This window comes from Manis pentadactyla, chromosome 2, assembly GCF_030020395.1.
Source record: "Manis pentadactyla isolate mManPen7 chromosome 2, mManPen7.hap1, whole genome shotgun sequence".
Classification (NCBI taxonomy): Eukaryota; Metazoa; Chordata; class Mammalia; order Pholidota; family Manidae; genus Manis; species Manis pentadactyla.
The window spans coordinates 145,753,593-145,776,470 of NC_080020.1; the positions used below are offsets into that span (position 1 = coordinate 145,753,593).

Below are 22,878 nucleotides of genomic sequence, written 5' to 3' on the forward strand. Positions count from 1 at the left end.
AGTATTACTGATAACAGCAAGAGGTGATTTTGATTTTACATGTGTTTAAGTACTAAAAAACTAGACAGAAATCATTATAGAGCCAGTAGTTACTTCCGGGTGGTGAGATCACAGATGATTTATGCTTTTTTCCCTATTTTCCAAACTTTTTCATGAGCTTACCTGTCTTGAATCAACACTGAACACACAGGCACCTCAGAGATTACAAGTCTGAGGAATACCTGTTTGCAGAAACCCATATCATACAATGAAACTGGACAGCAAAAGACGGCTGGAATACTATATACATGTGAGAATGGCAGCATGTGCTTGATTCAACTGCTGCCAAAACCAAGATCAATTTACAAAAACAGAGCTATGTTCCTGTGGCATCTGGCTTCTGAATCATTTTAATGAATGGCTCAAACTCACCTCAACATTAAGGAACAAGGCAAAGTTGTGAAGAAGTGAATCCCTGGGGGTCAGGGAGAAAACCACCCCTTCCTGAAGTCGCTGGGCCCTCAGCACCTGAGAGGCTGTGGCAAAGGGGGCAGAAAACCGGGAGAGCTGCACAGGCAGGGGCCAGGGAGGGATGGAACTCGCTGAAATCAATGCCAAAGAGGTATCATTCCCCCAGTCCCTCCCTGATCTGAACCCCCAGTTCCTGAAGCTCATCTACAACTATGGATGTTGAAGTCAGGCAGACCTGGTTCAAATTTCAACCCCATCACTGACTCTGTTCTTGGGCATATCACTTAACCTCCAAAGCTCTTATTTTTTTCACATGAAAATGAAGATGCTACCATCTCTTCCTAGGGTGGTCAGGAAGATTAAATAAGAATGCATGCAGGCACAGAGCACAGTACCTGCCACAAACTGGATTTGAAGAGAAATCATTGCTATCATTGCCTACCCACCGGAAAGATACGAAATCCGTTTTGGGGTCTTGGTTTGAATTTTTCTGCTACATTAGCCTTTTGTTTGGCTTCTGGGTGTGGGGCAGCGCATTTCTCTGCAAGGAGCATGAGCAGCACTGGAAATGCAGGCCCAGAGAGCTTCAGGTCTCCAGGAGGGTCTCCGGTAATGGCTGTCACAAGGCCCCCTGTGGGCCTTCCTGCCAGGGGAGGCTGCCATGGCTGCGGTGGACCAAAGGCCCAGATGGGTCCTCACTGTGGCAGAGAGATGGGAAGCTTGGCTGCTTCAGAAATGTGGGGTCCCCACTACAGATTCCACATTAAACTATTCATATACAAGTCCAAACACATTCACTTAGAAACAGGAAGTGCATGATGACAGAAATCTGAATTTTGCATCTCCTAAAGTTGAGACTCACAACTGAAGCATGCTGCTGAGCATTTGAATGGCATGCCCGTCGCCGCTCACACTCACATGGGTCCTCGCAGCCAGCCACCTCCTCCTCCTTTCCCCCGCTCTCAGGTAGGTGGTAGTTCAGGCTCAAAGCACTCCAGCCATTTGTGACATGACACTTCTTCTGGCTGTTCCACACCCAGTCAATGGAGTCCTGGGGCTTTCCTTCAAAATCCCTGCCCTCTCTGTTGTCCCCCTTCCCACTGCGGACGTCACCCCAAGAGTCGTCAGCCTCCCACTGATGCACTGGCCCTCTCCCTTCCCTTCCCAAAGACCAGGCAGGATGCCTGACAGCTGCCCCTCTGGCCACCCCTTTCCAAGTGCTATCAGGCCTGGTGCTCAGGGCCCGCTCAGGTGGCACACGCGATCCCTCAGGAGTCCCCAGCAGCTCACTCCAACCCACCTGGCTTACTTATGCATGTCATTCAGCACACCTGTGGCTTCTGGCCTCTGAACTGTCGCTGTGCCCCCTCCATCAACAGATGCCCCCCTCCTCTCCAAGTCTCAGCTTGGCATGGAATAACACCTACATGGCGTACTCCTTTCAATTCTCAACAAGTAAGGGACAGGAGCCCTTTATCCCATCTCAGAGATGATGTGGTTGAGGCTTAGGGAGTCCAGCAGTTTCCCAGAGCCACTGCATTAACACGTGGCACAGCCTCAGTTTGGACATGGGAGTCTAGGACCACAGCATTCCCGTCCTCACCACTGTGCTACGCTGCCCAGAGGGCAGGACGGAGGCCTAAAAAGCATAGTCCAACCCAGGGTCCAGCGGGCAGGCAGGGACACTGCCACTGTTCAAGCGACACTGCTTCCCTGTGCCAGGAGTATTTCCTGTTACATCACAAGCATCAGGAAGTCGGAGCGAAACCTCACCCTTTCTTCATATCCCATCAGAGGAAATAATGCCTAGCCAGGCTCTAACTACTGATCCAAAATACACTATCATGCTGTTCTGATCCCTACATCATGCTTGCATCCCAATTTCAAAACCTTTAGTTGTTGTTTTCAAGGTCACTCAGCAGAACATGAACTGCCTTAGATGGGGTTTCTAAGGACGGCAGAAGGCGTAACTGGACTCCATGATTGCAGGCTACAGCACTCATTACCCACATTTCATTTTTAACAAGCCACCTGTCCTGGTTCAGACCTGCTGAGAACACCATAACCACAGCAAAGATCCTCAATCCTACAGTGAACAGACAAAACCTCCCCCACATTCCACATAATCACAGAGGCTGTGAGCCCAGACGGTTTCTGACCATTACCTCCCCACTCTCCGTTATAACAAAAAAGCTTCCACTGAACTGGCTCAAAAGCCTGGTCTGATGCAGCAAGAAGCAGGGATTTCCTCCCTCACAGGCTAGTGACAGGGAGACGACCCGCTGGGTAACTACAGACAGTTCTCAGTCAGGTACTGGGGGAAGCCATTATGGCAGAAAATCAGTTGGGAAACGTTCACACGGTTATTCTTGTATTTTAGGTCCAATCTGAGCAGGTGCTCAGTGATGCTCTCTGACCTCTGAAAGGCCCACTTTAAGGTCCTGTAACCCAGAAATGTCCAGGCAGAGCAGGGCAGCCTGTTATGTCTCCCCTGCTATAAGCCAACTTTACCAGCCCGGGGTAGTATTGGAAACCACTGTGACATCACTGTCTTCACGTACAGCAGGTCACCGACGGCACAAACATTGTCTTTCCTGAGCCACTTGAGAGTAAGCTGTCACCATGATGGCTCATCCTTCAATACTCTGTATTTCCACAAACAAGGACATTGTCCTTCACAACCACAATACAACCACCAAAATCAGGACATTAACATCAATACATTATGACCGTCTAACTCTAGGATCCTAATGAATTTTTTGCTGATAGGATTTCACTTTAAAATGAAGAACCTGGTGTCATTAAAATTTCCTCTAACATTCAAACTGCCTATCTTTTTAAAGGAGTCTTATCAGATGCCCACCCACTAAATGTGATATTTAACTTGTTAGTTAAAAAATGTCAAGTTTGAGTTGAAGTCTCATCTCTGTCCTATACCTGTGACTAGCAGTGTGTCCTTGGGGAAGTCATTTAGCTGCTCCGAAGTCAATCCTGGATGGATAAGCCTCTAAGAACCTTGTGACTTTCACCCCCAGGAACTAGCTCCTCCCCGTCCAAAAGCATTAGCTCAAGTACAAGGCTGCTACGGTTAGTTAAAGGTAGGGAGTCCCTTTCAGGAGCCTCTCTCTGCACCCACATCTAGCTGGAGGCAGTGACTGCCCTTAGCTATGGTCACCTTGGGTGCAGGTCATTCTGGCTCCAGATGCCCAGGGAGGTTGTTAGCAGTGGACATGTGTGTCTTGGAACAATCCCTTCCAAGAAGGCCTCTACGATGTTATAAAGGGAACTGCACTGTTTGCGTGGCCCAGTCGGTGCCTGACCCTCATCTAACCACTGGGAAGAGTTCACCTTTGAGGTTTTTGTGGGCTCAGCTGCTATCATGAAGTGGTTAATAAAAACTGTTCTTCAGTAGCTAGAGGAAAATCTTTGAAAAAAATAGCCTCCCTAGGAGCAGCTGTAACATCTCAAAAAGATTGAGCACAGTTTTAAACACCTCACTTGCATGATTCTGTAAGTCAGGTTGCATTATCAAGGCCAGACCGTGGCCCAGGGGCGTGCCACACTGCTGAGCTGTGCGGCAGAGCCCTTGGAAATATTGACTGGGTTCTAATGGCTGAACAAGTTCTTAACAATTCTCCTTGTTATCCCTGGAAACGTTCTCTCTGACTACTCATGATCCTAAGTTGAATATGAGAGCAGATCCAGTACATAAATGTTTTGTTCATGTGCAAATAAGAGCTCAAATTGTTTAACTCAGTTATAACTTCTTAAGGAAAATAATGTTAAACCTTTCCTAACAGAGAGCTCTTTCTGTCAAAGGTACTGCTTTCCAGAAGTCACTCTAACAAACAACACATATGATTAAATTGAATTATCTACCAACCTCAACACAGCAAAGAAGCCTAAGAAAGCAGCAGAGAACTCTAGAGGTGGGGTTATCTACAACTGGAAATGTTATCATGTTACAGAAATACATCTGTAACACTGGGACTTTGCTGGGGAGCCCCATGCTACTTTACTCCGAACCAGGCACCTGCCAGGAAATCTTCTTGTGGATTTAGGACTTAGATGGATTTCACAGTAGCAAAAATTACAAATGTGGACAATACTGTGAGGAGCTACTGGAAAGTCAACATATACAGTATCGGCTTCGATGTTTTCACTTCCTCTAATATGCAGGAGATTTCTGCTGGCTACAGTAATCTGGACAGCACACTATGACAATAATTTAAACAGGAACCCATGAACACTTAAGCTCCAATCTTTTTAGCAACAAAGACCAGTGGGAGGCAGGAGGGGCTGCAGAAAGTTTTCTCATCTTCCTTCTTGACAATGATGCCATGTCAAATCTGGCTATAGGAAATAAGAAGTCACTCCACTGTAGTGGTTTCTTGTGGGGGTAGGGGACGGTTAGGGTGCCTCCCCCTTCTCCACACTGCTAAGAAGGCAATGTAAACCTCCTGTGCAGATAACAAGGTCTCTCTTTGTGCAGCAAAAGCCAGGCTTTGGGTGAGAATGACAAAGACATCAGAACAAAAAGATACACAAAAAAACAGAGGGCGCCTCTCTCTGGTGATGGGAAGACTGACCCCAGGAGAATTTAGACTGTGAAAATGAACTGGTGCTAACAGATATGGAGGTTCAAAAGATAATTTTATTGTATTTTTACAACGTATAATGTGTGGTACAAACGTCTCTGAGGATATGTGGGCCTGAACTGAGATGGAAGCCAGGAGAGCTGTCCTTCCACAGAGGAGCACACTTCGCTCTCCAGGGCACAGCGAGAGCCAAGGGCAGAAAGTGAAAGAAAAGCAAACTGATTCTATTTAAGGAAGAGCTTTCTAACAATCTGTGTTCTCCAAAAATGGAATTGGCTGTCGAGCAGCAGAGCTGGGTGGCCATCTGTCAGGGTGGGGCAGCAGGCCCAGCATCCTGAGCCAGGAAGGGCTGGGTGAGGGAGCCTCGCCTGATTCTGACAGCCCAGGGTACATGGGCACGGGGAGCTGATCTCAGCCCCAAAAAAACGAACCACTGGGTGGAAGGCAGGGTTAACAGTGTCAATCTGAGGCTTTGCCTTTTCTCCTTCTGAAAACTGAAGGGAAAAAGTGACAACCTATTCAAGGGAATTTGTAGATAATTTTGACAGCTTGCTTCCCAGCATTTACTCAGTTTCTGGGTATTTCCTTCTTGACTAGAATTTTGAGAATATATTTTTAAAATGGAGAAGACAAAACAAGTCAGCAGTGTTTAGCATTTCCCAACAAAAGGGCACTTCAGTGGGCAAGAGGCTGAAACTGGAAAGAATTAATACAATTAAGCTGAGGGCACTCACAGTATTTACCTATTCGTGCTACCTGCATTCCCTTGCCACATTTTGAAGAGTCACAGGCCTAGGACAACAATGCTTCTTTCAACTGACTTGGTGGAAAAAAGATAAAGGGCTGTGCGTGTAGGAGAAAAAAACAATCAGATTGCTCGTGAAAAATGGAATTTATAAATCAGGCTCAGGACCTGTAATAGCTGTGGAGCTGGTGTGATTCTTGTGCAGGGCTGTGTCTCATTTCTCTCTCTAAACCATGGAAATAAGCTAAGCCATAACACAAAAATTCTACCCAATAAATGGAGGCTTTAAACAGTTTTGAAGAGAGAGCAGACTTTTCAAGACTGAATAAAAGGGAAGATGACGATTTTGCAACACCCACTACATTCCGTGTATAAATTTTCTTTTCAGTTTTCCCACCTGTTTCCTTTCCCACCTAAATGAGAAAAATCCTCACTAGAAATAAAAAGGAGAACTGACATAAAGGTAACATGAGTGATAACACTGACTTATTTCAATAGCCAACTCGTAAGTGATAATCAGCAGTCTCAAGTACCCAAATTACACTCCTATAAAGAAGGCAAGGACAGCTTTTTAGAGTGGATCCCAGTTTGGGGTTCTTTGGACAGGGCCTCCACCTCCCCCTGCACCCCGCCTTATTTATTCATGTAACCTGGAGCAGTAACTACTATGTGCATACAAACGCACCACTGCGCACCACCGGCTTCGGGGGTTCTCAGGACCGGACCCCGGAGAAGAGAAGGAGACATGTAGGATGAAGCCTGGATGCAGAGGGAGCCAACTGAGCCAGGCTTTCCCAGCAGGCCCCCGAGGGACCCGAGTCCAACGTCACACTGCTGCTCACCCGGCTGCCACCTTAGCAACACTGTCCAGGGCTGTGGTGTGAAACATCATTAATTTAAGAGGGAAAAAATTCACCCGGTTCCAAGTGCTTTTTGCTACGTCCTTCTCTATGCATAAAGGTCACACAGACAGTATAGGTCAGATGCCACAAGCAGAGCTACTGACATTTCAGGAGCTAGCAATTCCATCTTAGGATCCTCTCAGTGTGACGCCAGGGGGGACAGGAGCATGTGCATAGGTGTGGCACATGGAGGAGTAAGCTTATGTAAGACTCCAAACTCCAGTCTCCAAGAAACAACAAACATATTTCTACACCTTGATCTCCTAATTGTCATGCATTTGTAAGAAGACAACTAGAAAGATGCCAACATCCAAAACACACACATGTGCACACACACACACACCTGTCCAAGCAGATGTACACTGTCCTTGAGAAGTGCAGGCCCTCCTCACCACAACCGGAGGGAGCTCAGGCACCGCACGGTGGGGACACTCACCTAGCGTGTCCCTGAGGTTCTGCACCAGGGAGCCCTTCTTCAGGCTACTCTTCCTCTCCACATAGTTGGATGGCACGTAGCCCGTCCTGTTGGCCGCATTCCTCACCCGCCACCACGTCTTGGAGTCATCCAGAAGCCACAGGCGCTCATTCTTCCTGATGTCCAGCTCCTGGTCTTGCTGGGCGGCATAGTCCCACTTGGCTATCACAACGACTTCCTCTGTCATCTTTCATGGAGTCCTTCTGTGGCAAAACATTCAGATGTGCTCATCAGAGAACTGACCAAACATTTTGCCCTCTGCCTCCACCTGAGAAACTACACACAGACAGCTTTTATTACAACTCGGCCATCAGTTTCCTCCCGGGTCATGAAAGGCTCAACCTTAAAATGACCTTCTTCCACCGAGCTCTCATATTCTGTTCAGAGAAAGCAACCTTAGAAAACAAATCTCACTTTTGTACACTGGGAATTCTGCATGCTCTGCCAAAATCACAAACTTTCAAAAAATTCTAAGTAACAATACCATAATTAAGCATGCTCATTTCATTAAATAACACCAGCTCCTTAGTGCTGGTATGTTTACATGCACTTTCTTAGGATATTGTAATGAACACAACACACCCAAACGTTTCTTACAAATTAAAATGAAAATAAATATACTGTTAATGATGCAATGTGGTATCCTGAGTTGGATCCTCAAACAGAATTAGAATATTAGTCGAAACACTGGTGAAATCTGTATAAAGTCTAGTTAATAGTCATGTAGCAACGTTAATCTCTTAGGATTCACAAATGTACTGCAGTTACGTGAGATACTAACACTAGGGGAGACGGAGTGAAGAGTAGTTAGGAATGCTTTGTACTATCTTTGCAACTTGTCTATAAATAAAAAATTATTTTTGTCTGCACATGGATGTTTATAGCAGCCTCATTCATCATTGCCAAAACTTGGAGGCAAATGGCCTCTAGTACATGAGTGGAGAAGTAATCATGGTATATCCAGATAATGGAGTATTAGTCAGTGAGAAAAATGAATGAGTTATAAAGCCATAAAGAAACCTTAAACACATATCACTAAGTGAAAGAAGCCAAGCTATAAAGGCTTCATTATCATCTGATTCTCACAGAGACTCTCTCTTTGACCAAACTTTAGTCAGACTCCTCTGACTCCTCTTTCCAAATTAGGCCTTGACTTTTGTATTTCTATGCCTCTCTTTGCATTGCTGAATTTTATCAAGAGCCCTGCAAAGATGGCTTAGTCAGAATTCTCCGCCCTCACCTGGATGATGCCTGGTCACCTTGGCCTGCCTTCAGGAAGAATCCTGCTAGATAATTTAGCCAGAATCCCACATTTGCCTCTGATGCCCCTCTTTGTAATGTCCATTCACCCTTCCCAGTCCTCCACCTTGGCTACAGATTCCCACTTTTTCTTCTTGAATTTGGAGTTGAGCCCACTCCCTATGCCCTGCTGCACTCTTCACCACCTCGTAGTGGTCCCCCTGAATAAAGTTTGCCTTACTATTCTTTAACAAGTGGCATGAATAATTTTTTCCCTAACAACCCCAACTATATGACATTCTGGAAAAGGTAAAACTTTGGACACAGTAAAAATATCAGTGGTTGCCAGGGACTGAGGGGAAGAGGGGTGGACTGGTGCAGCACAAGGATTTTGTGGGGCAGTGAAACTATCCTGTTGATCCTTTAACAGTGGGTACATGCCATTATAGATTTGCTAAGACCCACAAAATGTGCAACACCAAGAGTGAACCATAACATAAAATGATTCCAAAATAAAGTTTATTAAACAAATATGTACATTATATAGCTAGTTAATTCTATAAATAAATAACAAAGGTACACCTGAATGACTAAACTGAATAGAGCTATCAACTATTTCAGCAGTGCCACACTTATTATGCAGAAGCAGGGTAGGAAGGGGGAAGGCAGTATTTTTTCAGCAGAAAAAATTCAGTATTTAGTCCTTCAACTGAGCAGCTTTCTCAAAACTAGGAAGAAAGGCATAATGGAAAGCCTCTTAACTAAAACTCCCTTCCTCTGATAGAGAGGAGCACTCGTTTTTTATATGTTTGACTTCAGGATTAGAGGGGACCTATGCACACTGACTCCATGGAAACATAAAGACCATTTTTAAATAACATGACACTTTCTGCTATACACTAAAGAAATTTATAAATAATACATGTTGTCTTTTTTCATGAGTTAACTTCTAAATTTAAAGATAACACACTTTTCCAGAAGGAGAAGATGTTTAATAAACCTCATGCATTATGTATATGACATCCAAGTGGACAGTGTTTACACAAAGCTCATTTACAAACTGGAGACCATTCTGTTATCTACTCTCAGAAAATCTCCAGTCGGTACCACGTTCCTCTCCCTCTGTACTCTGACCTTTCTGTCAGGTTAGACTTCGCCAAGTCATAAAGGCAGTTTTTCTTTCTTTTTTAAAGTAACGAGAGCAGTAATAGGAATGGGGCTCAGAGAATATTCCATCTGAATACTGGGTTTGTTTTTCAATTACATCATTTTCAAAAGAGTTTTTAATAAGAACAGCCCATCACTTAAGACCAATCAAAGCAATCTGTTACTGTGCTGCCTGACTGAACGCATGAGCAGCAGCTGGGGACAGAGCTGGCTGGGCTTGGCGTGTTTCTGTTTGCCCTGAACACTGTGCGGAAGCTTCAGAAGCCCAGAGCCCAGGCTCCTGGACAGACCAGCCCACTGCTTCAGGATGTCCGGGAGGGAGGCCTGAGGATTCAAGTTTCGGTATGGCTCATGCTCCCAACAGGCCTTATAAAGCAAAAACCAAGTAAGTGGGGAACCGGGTGACAAACGCCCCCCTAGGATGCTTTTCCTGGGTCACTAGACCTGTGGGCTATAATGACGCTGTGCACGGGCAGTGTAAGAAAGTGAACTCCTGAGTGTGCACTGGGTACCTGACACTGGTCAACTTGTTCCGTCTCCAGAACACCCACCTTCCTGGGAGGTACGATTCTTGAGCAGACTGAGGGCCGCACACATGACGTGACTTGTTAAGTGACCAAGCCAGGACTTGAGCCCAGGTCTGTGGACTCCCAAATCTGTGCTCACTGCCGGTGGGGAGTCAGGTGGGGCTGAGGGTCTCCTGTGGAGCCTTTATTTTGATAGCTTATCTGACCCCCGAAATCCTACCATTCTATGACAGGTGAAAATAAAAGGCTCCTGTGCACATAGGAAATGCCTGCTTGATCCTTGGCCATAGCGATGGGCCTTGAAGCTATTCTAATGGATTTATGACAGCTTCCCATCAATATGAAAGCTTCAGGAGACCAACCAGTCAGCACGCACCTCGCTCCAGCACTTCCGAATGCCAGCCAGTCAGCAGCAGCCCCCTTGGAGTCATCACGCATCTACGTTATCACGCATCTACGTTAAAGGCCAACCAATCCCTGATCATATCTGCTTCTGAAAAACGCAACGAACACCTGATCCTGCATTTCCCAAAACGCTCCGTCAGAGGCAGGAGCCTGGGAAGCACATCCTCCCTAGTCAACAGGGAGCATGGCTAACCCTGTTTCAGGTGCTGGGTGGTGGCCACGACAACTGCCCACCGGGACCCCAATGAGTGGGAAAGAGGAGCGCCCACGTGAACAAGAGGAATGCAGGGCATGGAAGGTGATGCTGAACACCCCCCAGGTAATGGCCAGGCAGCCAGGCTTGGGGAAGAGTAAAAGGAAACTGATTTAAGTCTTGAAAGATGGCTATAGGATTTGGAGGGGCCACATTCAAGCCAAAAAGTTCTGAGCAAGAACAGGGGGTAAGGGTGCATTACTACACAGAAGAAATAAAAATAAATTACTCTGGAGAGTAATTTAAATAAAGAGTAAACAGAACATGTACTTCTGGATGTTTTCTTTCTCAAAGCCGTTTCAAGGTGAAGCAGGCACCCTTCCCTGCCCACATCACCCTGACTCCTGGGGACCTCTGATCTCTTTGCCAACACAGGCCAGGAGGCTGCTCCAGTCCGTTCCGGAGGGATCCGCACGTGGGACAAGAGTTCATGTTGGGCCGCCGAGGCCTTGGGAGGCTGTTTCTGAGGAGCCCAACAGGAGCATGGGTTATTTTCCATTAAGAGTAATCCGCTATGGCATGTAGGATGGACTGGGGCAGGAAGAGACTGGAGATAATTCAAGATCATTCCACAATAAAACTAGACACATGACTGACTCAAATTTCTAATATGGAAAAGACAGTCTCAAAAAGTACATTCTAACCAACTGACTAGTGAAATTCCAATTTAGTCTAAGATAGAATCTTAGGGTCAGATCCAAAGAGTAATACATGTTTATCACCCAGCGGAGGCTATTCAAGAAAATCTAATTTTTACCTTCATTAACTACAGGTAGTTATTACCCAGGTCTAGCCAACAAAAAGAACCACAAATTTGGTATTATACCAGCCAGATCATTCCTTATGTTATGTGACCACTGTAGCCTAAAGCTTAGCAAAAATCCCATGTTATACCGAATCAAGGCAACATCCAGAGAACCTAATAAGCTAAGCTGCTCTGTCAAGTCTTAGGTGGGAGATTAAAACAACAGACAGACAGAATAGCTATAAAAACTTTCTTGGCTCAACAGTTTCCACTAACTCCTAAAATCACAACAATCCTATTCTAGGGCCCTACTTTCTTTCTAAACATGATCCTGTTCACTGCATCATGATGGGTGGGTGACGTACGCCTCCAGCAGCCAGTGTTCCTACAACATCCCAAACAGTCACAGATATTTCCAAAGAGGGCTGAGGGACAAAGCTGAACTGCTTGGTCACAGAGGCGACTAGAAGACATGAGTCAAGAGTCTGGGATTCTGTGCTTATTATCTGAACCATTTATGGGTCTGCCTTGGACTTCAGCTTATTCTGTAAAATGTGAGGAACCATATTTGTCTTGCCTCACACGGTAATAAGGTAGTTTTTAAGAGGGCCATGCAGCTGTGGGTCACTCCTGCTGGACACCTGTGTCCGCCTACCTCTTCTGTAACAGGGGAAATGACAGGGTTTCTCATGAAGAAACACTGCCCAGCAGAGAGGAGACTCAAAAATGGGGACCCCAGTCATAATTAAAAGCCTCTGGACTGCAACATACTTTATAGATGTGAGGTGGGGGTATGTTCTCCTGCCCCCTTCCTCCAATCAGGATTTACTAAGCACTCACCATGCAGCAGCTCCAGGACTCCTTGTGAGCGAGACAGACTGGTGGGTGCTCCCCTACGACTGAAGCCCTATGCACCTTCCTCCAAGACAGCTCCCCTGACCTCCCCAGGAAGCGAGCCTCCCCGCCCAGCCTCGCCTCCCCAGAGGTGATGTAGTGTACAAAGTACTGCTTTACTCCTTGAAGAGCTCCTTGCACCCCCCCCCTGAGAGCACCTGTTCGCCGACTTACTCTCTGGGAGGCGCTGTTACGTGCTGACAGCAGCTGCTGAGGCTTCCACCACCTGGTTTCATGGCCGCTTGGGAATAAAGCAGACTCAAGAGTCAAGGTTAACACACATCTGCCTCATTTACCCTTCTGCTGACTAACCCACATAGTCTGCTGCAGGAAAGACCAGGGTCGCAGAGCTTTAAAAAACTGCCAATCCCATTTTGTAATATAAACCTTACATGGAGTATGACTTCTTGGACTTAATTCAAAATATATAGATAGGTAAGTGGACAGGTCAATAGACAGGTAAAACAGGTGTAACATTTTACCCTAGAATATTACCCTGGAATTTCAGAAAAGTACATATATGCACATGTGGGTATGGACATATCAAAATATATGTGTCTATGAGCAAATAACCGATTTCAAGAGTAACAAGGTAAGAAAAGAAATTAAGCCTACATGAAAAAAAAACTGTCATCCCTACCTTGATTTTCAACATAGAGTCTGAATTACTCAAATAATGTAATATAATCTACTTCACTATGGGTCTAGGGATTTTTTCTTTATAATATTTCATGCCTTCAATGCAGTTGGTCAATTTCTATGGAAACTCAGTCACATAAGGCTTTTATTTTAGCATATGTGGTAGGAAGAATAACCCCACCCGGAAGCCTGTGAATATGTTAGATTACATGACAAGGGTAATTCAGGTCACTGATGAGCTCATCTAGAGGGAGAGAAGTTAGCCGGGATTATCCAGGTGGGCCCAATGTGCTCACAGCGGTCATTCTGAGCCCCACAGGGAGGCAGCAGAGTCAGATTCAGAGATGCTCTACAGCTGCATCTGCACAGGGAGGAAGACACCATGAGCCAAGGGTTGCAGGCAGCCTGTAGAAGCTGGAAAGAGCAAGGAAGAGATTCTCCCCCAGGGCCCCCAGAAGGAATATGGCCCAGCTGACACCCTGACTTGAGCCCAGAGAGATCAGTGTCCGACTTCTAACCTCCAGAGATAAAGAAGATAAATGTTTGCTGTCTTGAGCCAGTAAGTTCATGGCAAGTTGCCACAACAGCAGGAAGACACTAACACAGTGACTGTGCTAAGGTCAGTTCACAAAGGGAATACTTACTATGCTTTCCCTCATTTATTATACATTGTATCTGCAAGTATTTAAAAATAGTACATTTGCATTATGGAGATCTACTAAAAGAGACAAGTTCAGAAGCAACCAAAATACTTTGTAAATTCTTTATTAAAGTTTCAAGCTGTGTTGTAGATGAAAGACTTGCCAGGTGCCAACTAATTTGACAGGAGCTGGCAGGAGGCTGTGGCATCCTGTGGGGGGACAGAATGGCCAGTTGGTGGCTTTTTACAAGCAGCATTACTAATTACAGCTGATATACTTTGACTTTACCTAGGACACAGGATGGAATCTAGTGGCTGATCCAACTCTCAGTAAGTTAATTAAGCTGTGACAAGAGTCAAGTTCTTACCACTTCCCTGAGGCAGAAAAAGTACTCTACACATAGAAGAGAAAATAAACAGTGGCTCTCGGCTACACACCTTTTATCTTCAGAGGGAGAGGTGCCAGTACAAGCTGCCACCTCAGTAGGTGAGGGGCATGTGGCTGGAGGTGAAGGCTAGCTGCTCATAGTGCCACGGTGATGCTGCATTCCTATGGGTCAGCTCATCTGATGTTTACAGCAACCCTCTGAAACAGAAATTATCTACAGATATGTTTAATGAATAACAAAACTAGGGCACAGAGATACTAAATAACTCATCCAAATCCACAAAGCTGGAAGGGCCTGAGCTGGGATTCAAACCCACAAGCACTGTCTCATCACAAAGCCCAGGCTTTATCTATGATCATCTACTGCACAATTTGGCGGCATGGCTGAGAAAATCTCAAGGGTAAGGTAGATGCTAATAAACAAGAACTGAATTTCAATTTCACTGTAATAAACTGGTAAGAGGAAATACTACGGGGAAAGGAAGAGCAGGAGCCCCCAGTCTTCCAGGCATGAGCCGGAAGGGTCTTCAAGTTTTTATATTTCATTAAAGGGGGTAAAGGAAGCCCAGCCGAAGGCACAGGTAAGTCTCCTTCGGGACTCGGGGCTGAAAGCCTCAGTCCCTCCGCCCCTCCCTCCCTCCAGCAGGGAGCAGGCTGTCCTGTGGTCCTGGAGCGGACCGCCACTGCCCGGCAGCCACTCCGCACAGCACGGCGGAGTGGGAGCGCACGGGCAGAGGCTTCTGAGTCATGAAGACCTGGTGACCTTTGCTCCAGGGGTTATTCTGGAGAGGGTTTCTTTATTTGTTTCCTAATTTTATTAGGTAATGGTCAAAGCCTGTGGCTCATAAAGTCTCTACATCTTGGAATTTGTGAAGGTTTCCTTTCTGGCTACCGAGGTGACCCATTTCTGTGAATGTTCCTCTCCGGTTGGAGAAGGCCAGGGTTTGCAATCCAGACTCAGCACCACCAGGTGGAAAACCTTGGGAGAGGCTGCTTGACCTTCCTGACCCCCATTTCTGTGACTGTTGATGGGGTCAGAGCTTCTGTGAGCCGATCCACAGGAAGTACCTACTACCTGGATATTCTTAAGACATTCCTGCTCTACCTATGTCCATGTAATGCCGGGTCACAAGATGCACTGGACTATGATAGTGTCATTTAAAGACAGAAAACATAGAACAGCATGAAGACTAATGCTCAGAGGTAGTGCCATGAAATTGCGACAGGACTGTGAATCCTATCTAGGAAGCTTTATGAAGATCCCAGTGGGTCTTGGGTATATCTCAGCTCCCACTGTGGCTAACACTAATGACATCTCTGTGTGTTCAGCCTACAGAGGACTTTCATGTGTCCATAGTACTTACTAATTAAAATACATTTACAGACAAGGAGGTATAGACAAGCTATTGTCAAAGCATAAATTTAAATTTTAATTTGTTGATGTTTATTTCAGAGAACCAGTGAAAAAAGACCTACGTACCCAGGATGGGGGAAACCCTTGGCCTCTTCCCTCCCCTCCTCTGTTGCCTGCTCCCTCCTGGCCCCCAACCCTTTCCTACCCCATCATGTAAGCAGCTCACCTCCCACCACTGGCTGTCAGGCTCTTATGCCCAGGACTGTCTCCTGGGCTGCTGGCTCCACAGCACACTGGCATCTTTCTTGCCCACTGGGCCGACCCCATGACCCAGAACAGCATGTACCACTTTTTAGACAGTGATTACAGTAAGTTTTAGCAGGACTCAAGCACAGAAAATGCCACGTGATTTCTTAAATTGTGGTAAGATGCACATCATGTAAAATTTATCTTTTTAACCAATTTTAGTGTACAATTCAATGGCATTTTAAGTACATTCACACACTGTGGTGCAGCCATCACCACCATCCATCTCCAGAAATCTTCATCTTATAAAACTGAAACTGTCTCCATTACACACTAATGCCCTTCCCCTGAAAACCATCAGTCATTCTATATTTTGTCTCTGCAAATCTGATCCTCAAGGGACCTCATATAGGTGGACTTATACAGTGTCTGTCCTTCAGTAACTGATTTATTTCACTTAGCATGGTGCCCTCAGGGTTCATCCATGTTGTAGCATGTGTCAGAATGTCCTTCCTTCTCAAGTCTGAAGAACATTCTATGGTGTATATATATCCACATTTTGTCCTTTAATCCATTGACGGACACGTGGGTTACTTCCACCTCTTCACTACTGTAGAGGCTACTGCTCTGAACACAAGTGTGCAAATATCTCTTTAAGACTCTCAGTTTTGGGGTATATGCCTAAAAGTAAAATTGCTGGAGCACATGGTAACTCTATTTTCAGTTTTCTGAGGCACAGCCACACTGCTGTCCCTAACAGCTTTACATTCCCACCAACAGTTCCTGTTTCAATTTCTCCACATCCTCACCAACACTTGTTATTTTGTTTTTATGATAGCAGCCACCCAAATGGATATGAGGTACACATAATTTCTTAAATTAACCTTCTTTTTACTAGATCTCGAACAGGATTTAATGAGTGGCAATTCTCAGGAAAATTTTATACTTTGTAATAAATCTAGAGTTTTCTGCTATACCCACCTCCCCATTTTTTTAAAGTGAGTATCTACTTTTAATTCATACTTACTGTCAGTATCAGGCATTCCCTTCCCCCAGTCAAATCACATCAACAAAAATACCTTAAAATGTGAATTTATCAACCAGTTTTCAGGAGTTAATCACCAAGCAACTCATTTTACTATGTGAAATGCCTGGACACAACAAGTGTCTCAAAGACTAGACTAGAAGGCAATACAGCTCAGTAGTGTCCCAGACATTTCACAGAAGAGATGGAATTGGACATGGCTGCTTCAGCTGCATTCTGGGAAACACAATTTTTTACTGGTAATTTACCATTTACCACTCAACCATTTTGCTAACCTTTCTTTAGTTTCCCCATGGGTGTCTTTGACACTCATCACACCGGGAAGAAGGTTGTGTATGTTAACCAATGTCTGAGTCCAATCATTTTGGAGACTCACTGTCAATTTAATAAGCCAAATGCATTATACAGTATTAACTGTAAAACAAAACAAACTCCAAAGAACTGCACTGGACTGGCATTGATGCTGCCTTTCATCACCCAGAGGACATCACAGGACTGGAGTGATGGGAAAGGGGTCAGTCAAATTCACAGAAACAGAGGAGAAAGTGGCTGCCAGAGGCAGGGGGCAGTTGTGAGGGGCAAGCAGAGGCTGGTGAAGGGCAGAAGCTTGCGGCTGTAAGATGACCAGGTCTGAGGAGCTCATGTAGAGCATGGCACCTGGAGGTACTGTACTGTACACCGCAACTGCCAACTACTCCTCGGTGAAGCGGAAATCAACAAGAGAAAAGAAAATTAACACCCATCTATGAAAGTGAACACTGATCTCTTTGGCAAAACTTGACCCTCCTTTAAAACACCAAGAGGGCATCTGTGTCTTCAGATCAATGTGTGCCCACTGTTCCCAGCACAAACAGCCATCAGACCCCATTTTTAGAAGTTGATTATGCAGTGTTTTTTTCCCTCCACAACTAGAAGAGTCATTTTAACTTACAACTTAAGTATCTATTTCACAAACATATCAAAACATAAACGTCAGGGGCTTCAACTCCTACTAGTGGGTCCAGCCACACCAGCCAGTACCTGGCCTTTCCCCCGTTTTGCACTCACCATTCTCTGCCTCATTCTACAAGGCGAAACACACACCACTTGGTTCAGAGACATACTCCAGTTATCTGGGTCTCAGGATGTTGAAATGTATTTAAGCAGCGGGAACCATTGTAGCTGCTCAGATTTACATGGTTTATGCCCATATTTCTAGGCACTCCATGTTTTATACTTTTCTGTTTAATGGGGAAGGATATTAGAGAAAGCCCCTCTGTACCTGGCTAGGGACAAGAACCCTCACCCACAATGCTCAGCATGCAGCCCAGCTCAGGTGGGTGCTCAGTACACGAGGGACCAGGGCTGCTCCAGTCTAATCACTACATGGACACCTCTACAGATGCTTCTGGAAAGATAAATGCTAGTATTTATCCTAAATGTAGGGTTCTTTTAAGGACATCTCCCCTATCATTCAAGAAAACAGAATGAGGAAATAAAGACTTCTAGCACCTGTACATGGTTTGTTTAAAATAAATTTTATTTCTAGCAGCTGTTTTAGTTTTCCCTATTATTAACACATTACATCTGTATGGTGTGTTTGCTACAATTATAGGCCAACATTGATACATTATTAACTAAAGCCCTGTTTTATTTAGATGCCCTTAGTTTATACCTAAAGTCCTTCTGTCCCCGATCCCATCCAGACGACCACATTCCCCTTCAGCTCCTCTGGGTTGTGATAAGTTCTCAGACTTGTTTGTTTCAATGACCTTTTACAGTTTTGAGGACATGCATCAGGTGTTTGCAGACTGGCCTCAGTCAGGATGTGTCTGATTTTCTCATCAGATTGGAGTTATGGGTTTTGGGGGAGGAAGACCAGAGGTAAAGTGTCGCTGTTGCAGCACAATGACACCAACATGGCTTGTCACTGTGATGCTGGCCTTGACCACGTGGCTGACACACTGTCCGCCAGGTGTCTTCCCTGTGGAGATATTCTTTCCCCTTTTCCATCCTGTGCTTTTGTGGAAGGTGTCTCAAAGCATAGCCCACACTTAAGGGTGGGCAGTCATGGTGGTTCTGCACAGATTTGTCTTTCCTCCTCCATTTTTAAATTTAAAATTCATTTAATCATTTACTGATATCAGTATGAACTTATGAGTATTTATTTTATACACTGGGTTACAATCCAATCCTTATTTATTTTGTTGCTCAGATTGTTCTAACTTTAGCCATAGGGAGCTCTTCTGGATGGCTCCTGTGTTCCTCTGACTTACCTCCTTAGTGTGAGGGTGTGTTTGTGTGCACACATTCAAGTTCTGAACACATCCTTACTTTCTGTCACCACGAGATGCTCCAGGCTCACCTTGTAAATCTGCTGTGGCATCTCAGAATCAGTGTGGCTTATTCATAGTGACCAGCAGTAACCACATCTCAGTTTTGTACCTTTACAGACAAGTGTTCTCCCATGCTGACTCTAGTCCTGGGTTGCAGCATTCTTGAAGAAAGTAAAGGAGCTGTTCTGTACACTGATGCCATTAGACTTCAACTAGCCTTCCTCCTGCTAAGCAGTGCAGTTACCCTCCACTGGGTACCTGGAATATTTCTCAGTTTCTGACCTGCTGACCATTCCCATCCCCTCCATAATCACAGGTATTTCTCCAGGCTCGGTCCCACTCCCACCTCTGCACATACCTGGCCCACCCAGCCAGGCCTCACATCTTCAGTCTTTGCTGTGCTGCTTCATGCTAAACCAAGCATAAGTATGTGGTAAGCCAAAACATCGTGACTCATGTCAAGAGCATTTAAAGACACCTTAGCTGCTACAATCAGCAGTCTGACGTGGCTACCACAGGAACCAAGGGGGCATCTAGAGAACTCTGGTGCCACCCACTATACACTGGCCCTGTGGCAGCCAGCAAGGCAAAGAGGCCCGCACAGCCCACAGCCCAGCCCCACATCAGGCTCCTGCTCACTGGCTCCACCTGCCCGCGGTGTGCCTGGCAGCCCCCTCGCTGCCTCTCCCTGCTGTAAGGTGACTGTTTCAGATCTTCCTACTCCAGCAGCTAATACCTCCCCCACTTCCTGCAGTCTCCACTCATGACTGGCCTTGCTTCTTGTTTCACTGAGAAAAAGAGAAGCAATCAGAAGGGAACAGCGGCCTGTGCTGGTGAACACTCCCGTCTCCTTTGCTCCCAGGGCGAGAGGCCTGGCCACTGGTGCACTGTATCGCATCCCCTCTCGCCTCCTGTTGGAATCTGCTCCTACAGTGATTCCCCAGCTCTACTATGCTGTGAATGTTTTTCTTTTCTGGAGCATCTCACCTGAATGCAGACAGCTAGCCATGTCCATCAACCCCTTCCTGAACACGCCCTCCACCTGGCTCCAGGCACTCACCTAGCCCTGCTCTTCCTTGTCTCCGCCGCCCACCCTGTGGCCTCCCTTCTGGCTCCTGCCTGTGTTTCTGCCTACAGATAGATGCAGGAGATGCAGGAGACAGCAGGAGCTGTCTGGGGCCTTTCCTCCAGCTCCTGGTTCCCGCTCCCAGATGACCCTGTCCATCCTGTGGCTCTGAGCAAATCTCTAGGGATTTGCTCCCAGATGCAGGTCTCCACCCTGCTCTTAGCCGGGAACGCCAGACTCCCACACCCATCTGCCTACTGACCATCTCCATCCGGATGCCTGATGTGCACTCCAAACTGAATACATCCTAACAGAACTTCTGGTTCTCCCACTGAAAACAAAGAAAACCACTCAAAGAAACAACAAAAACCTCTTGCGTCTCCCAGTGTTCCCTTCTGCGTGACCATTCACCCAGCTGCTGGTGAGACCAGGACATCTCAGTGTTCTTCTCACTGTCCACCCATTCCTTCAGCAAACCACCGAGGCTCACCTTCAAAACAAGTTTCCAACCCAACCACCCCTCGCCCAGCACTGCCCTGTCCAGGCCAGCAGCACCTCTTGCATAGACCAAGAGCTTTCTCCCACCTGGGCCGTGTTCCTACCCCTCCACTGTTTCCTGCCACTCCTGGGCAGCTACCCACAGCAGCCGTGCAATGACGTTTGTGAAAATGGATGGCGATTTGTGTCACTCCTCTGTTCAAACCTCACTGCAGCTTCCCCTCCCACCAGAATAAAACCCAAAGCTCACCCATGCCTAAAATAAGCTGACCCTGGGTTCTGTCTCCAGCTCTTACCCCACATGCCACTGTTCTTCACAACGGCCCGGTGGGCTCTTACCTTGGGGCCTTTGCAGGGGCCTTGTGGCCTGGAATGCTCTTCCCCCAGGATCTGTAGGACTCCGCCTCACGTTGTTCAGGTTCCACTCAAATGTCAACTCCCTTCTCTTCTCTCCCTCATAGCCTGCTTGGTTAAACCCAACTCTCTGCCCAGCCCCACCTAATCTAAAAAGCTTTCCTAACAGCCCCTTGCTGTTTTCTTGCTTCCCTGGCACGTACCAGTATTCCACACGTATTTTTATTGACTGATTGCCTAGTTCCCCTCACTGAATCTAATTCTTTGAGGACAAGGACACTGTCTCCTTGTAAACTGAGCACTTGGAAGGACCTGCACTTTGTACGCCCAGCAAGTATCTGAAGGAGGGAATGGATGGGCAGCCCAGGGATGAGCCTCACCACGTGCGGGTATCCAGAGCCACAGGCTACTGCATCCTGTACTGATGTCCTGATTTGAAGTTGGGCTCTAATTTAAGAGGCTTCATCAGAACAATCTCACCTTTTGACATAGTCACTGCTATTTTGCATAATAAGGGCTCTTTATTCATGATTGAAGCCATAGAAGAATTCCAATTGAAACTTAAATTTTATACTATTCAGCCACTTTGAGTAAAAGGGTGGAAGTACATGGAGTACACATAAATATTCAAGAAATGCAGATCAATAATGAAGAGTGAATCTTTCAACTCTTTCTAGCAACCGATTAGCACAGCAACCAATCATGAAAGCTGAAGTTTAGCAAACCCCACTAAATTACTGAAAAGGTGTGGCAGAAATAATTTAAGTACTGTTAATAAAAGTCCAGCATTTAAAAACTTTGTGTCTTTTCAACCATCAAATTTACAAGTAGGTTGCTGAACACTGGACATCATAAAATGGATACACCTCTTTCAGCAGAGCTCTAAGAATGCAAGGTTCCCTTTTACATGAAAGCATTAAATTTTATAATAGTGGTATCCACTGTTGGCATAGCTAAAGTCTGCTCTATGGAGAGTCTGGGTTCTCAAGAGGAAATTATCGACTTTCAGAGCTCAAAATATGATGAAATGTCCTTGTAAAGAAACCATCATGAGCAGTAGATATAATGACAAAGGGCTGGTATCTAGCATAAAAACTCCTGCAATTCAAGGAGAAAAAGACTAACAACTCAATTGAAAAGCAAGCAAAAGACAAAGTCACTGCCCTGAAAGGCAGCACAAACACTGTTACCCACACTCACAATCCGACATAGTAAGATACCATTTTACACTAGATGGATAAAAATGAAAAAGGTTAGGAAGGACATGAAGCCACAGGACTCCTCATATTCTGCTGGAGAGAGTGAAACGGCATAACTACTTTGAAGACAATTTGGAATTACTGTGTAAAGCTGAACATGGACACCCTGTACAAGGCAGCATTTCCACTCCCATTGCAGACAGGAGACAGAAGGGCACTTGTGTGTCAGGGGACCTGCACAACCATGCTCAGAGCAGCGTTGCGTAGGACCAGTAAAAGATGACCCGGTCAGAAGGAGGAGGGACAATAAAGAAGTGTGAAGCCATACAACTCAGCATGGACAGCAAAGTGAAGGAAGCTTCCCCAAATCCGAGAGAGAACTCTGACGGTGAGTATAAAAATCCACAGGCCTACATCTTGCATGATGTCATTTTCATAAAGCCCTTAAACAAGTAAACTGAACAGTGTTGTTAGGCTTACATGTGCATGCAGTGAAACGAGTTTTAAAAAGCTAAGGAATGAATGAGTGAATAAATGCAGGAGATGAATTTCCCATCAGAATTCTAAATTAGTTGTCGGTAATTTAGGTGGCACCTAGCCCCCCACCATTCAATGTGGCCTGCACTTAGAGATATCCTCCTAGGACAGTTTGAGCAGGGGGAGAGGATCCCTGCAGCGGGAGCCTGGCAGACACACCTCAGCCAGATGGGCAGGGCCACGGTCGGCTAAGTCAG

General features: G+C 45.8%; 1 protein-coding gene across 5 annotated transcripts in view; it reads right to left on the reverse strand.

The window, feature by feature from the left end:
* NCK2 (NCK adaptor protein 2) overlaps nt 1–22,878 on the reverse strand; it is a 144,410-nt gene that overhangs the window by 26,367 nt on the left and 95,165 nt on the right. For 3 of the 5 annotated variants that reach the window (XM_036921000.2, XM_036920958.2, XM_036920968.2), the window contains one exon: nt 7,132–7,373. In XM_036921000.2, the coding sequence (XP_036776895.1) occupies nt 7,132–7,357 (226 nt within the window). In that variant the 5' untranslated portion in view covers nt 7,358–7,373. Of the gene's footprint in view, nt 1–7,131; nt 7,374–14,117; nt 14,266–22,878 lie in introns of all 5 variants that reach the window. The other 2 variants (XM_036920984.2, XM_036920991.2) reach the window with 2 other exon arrangements.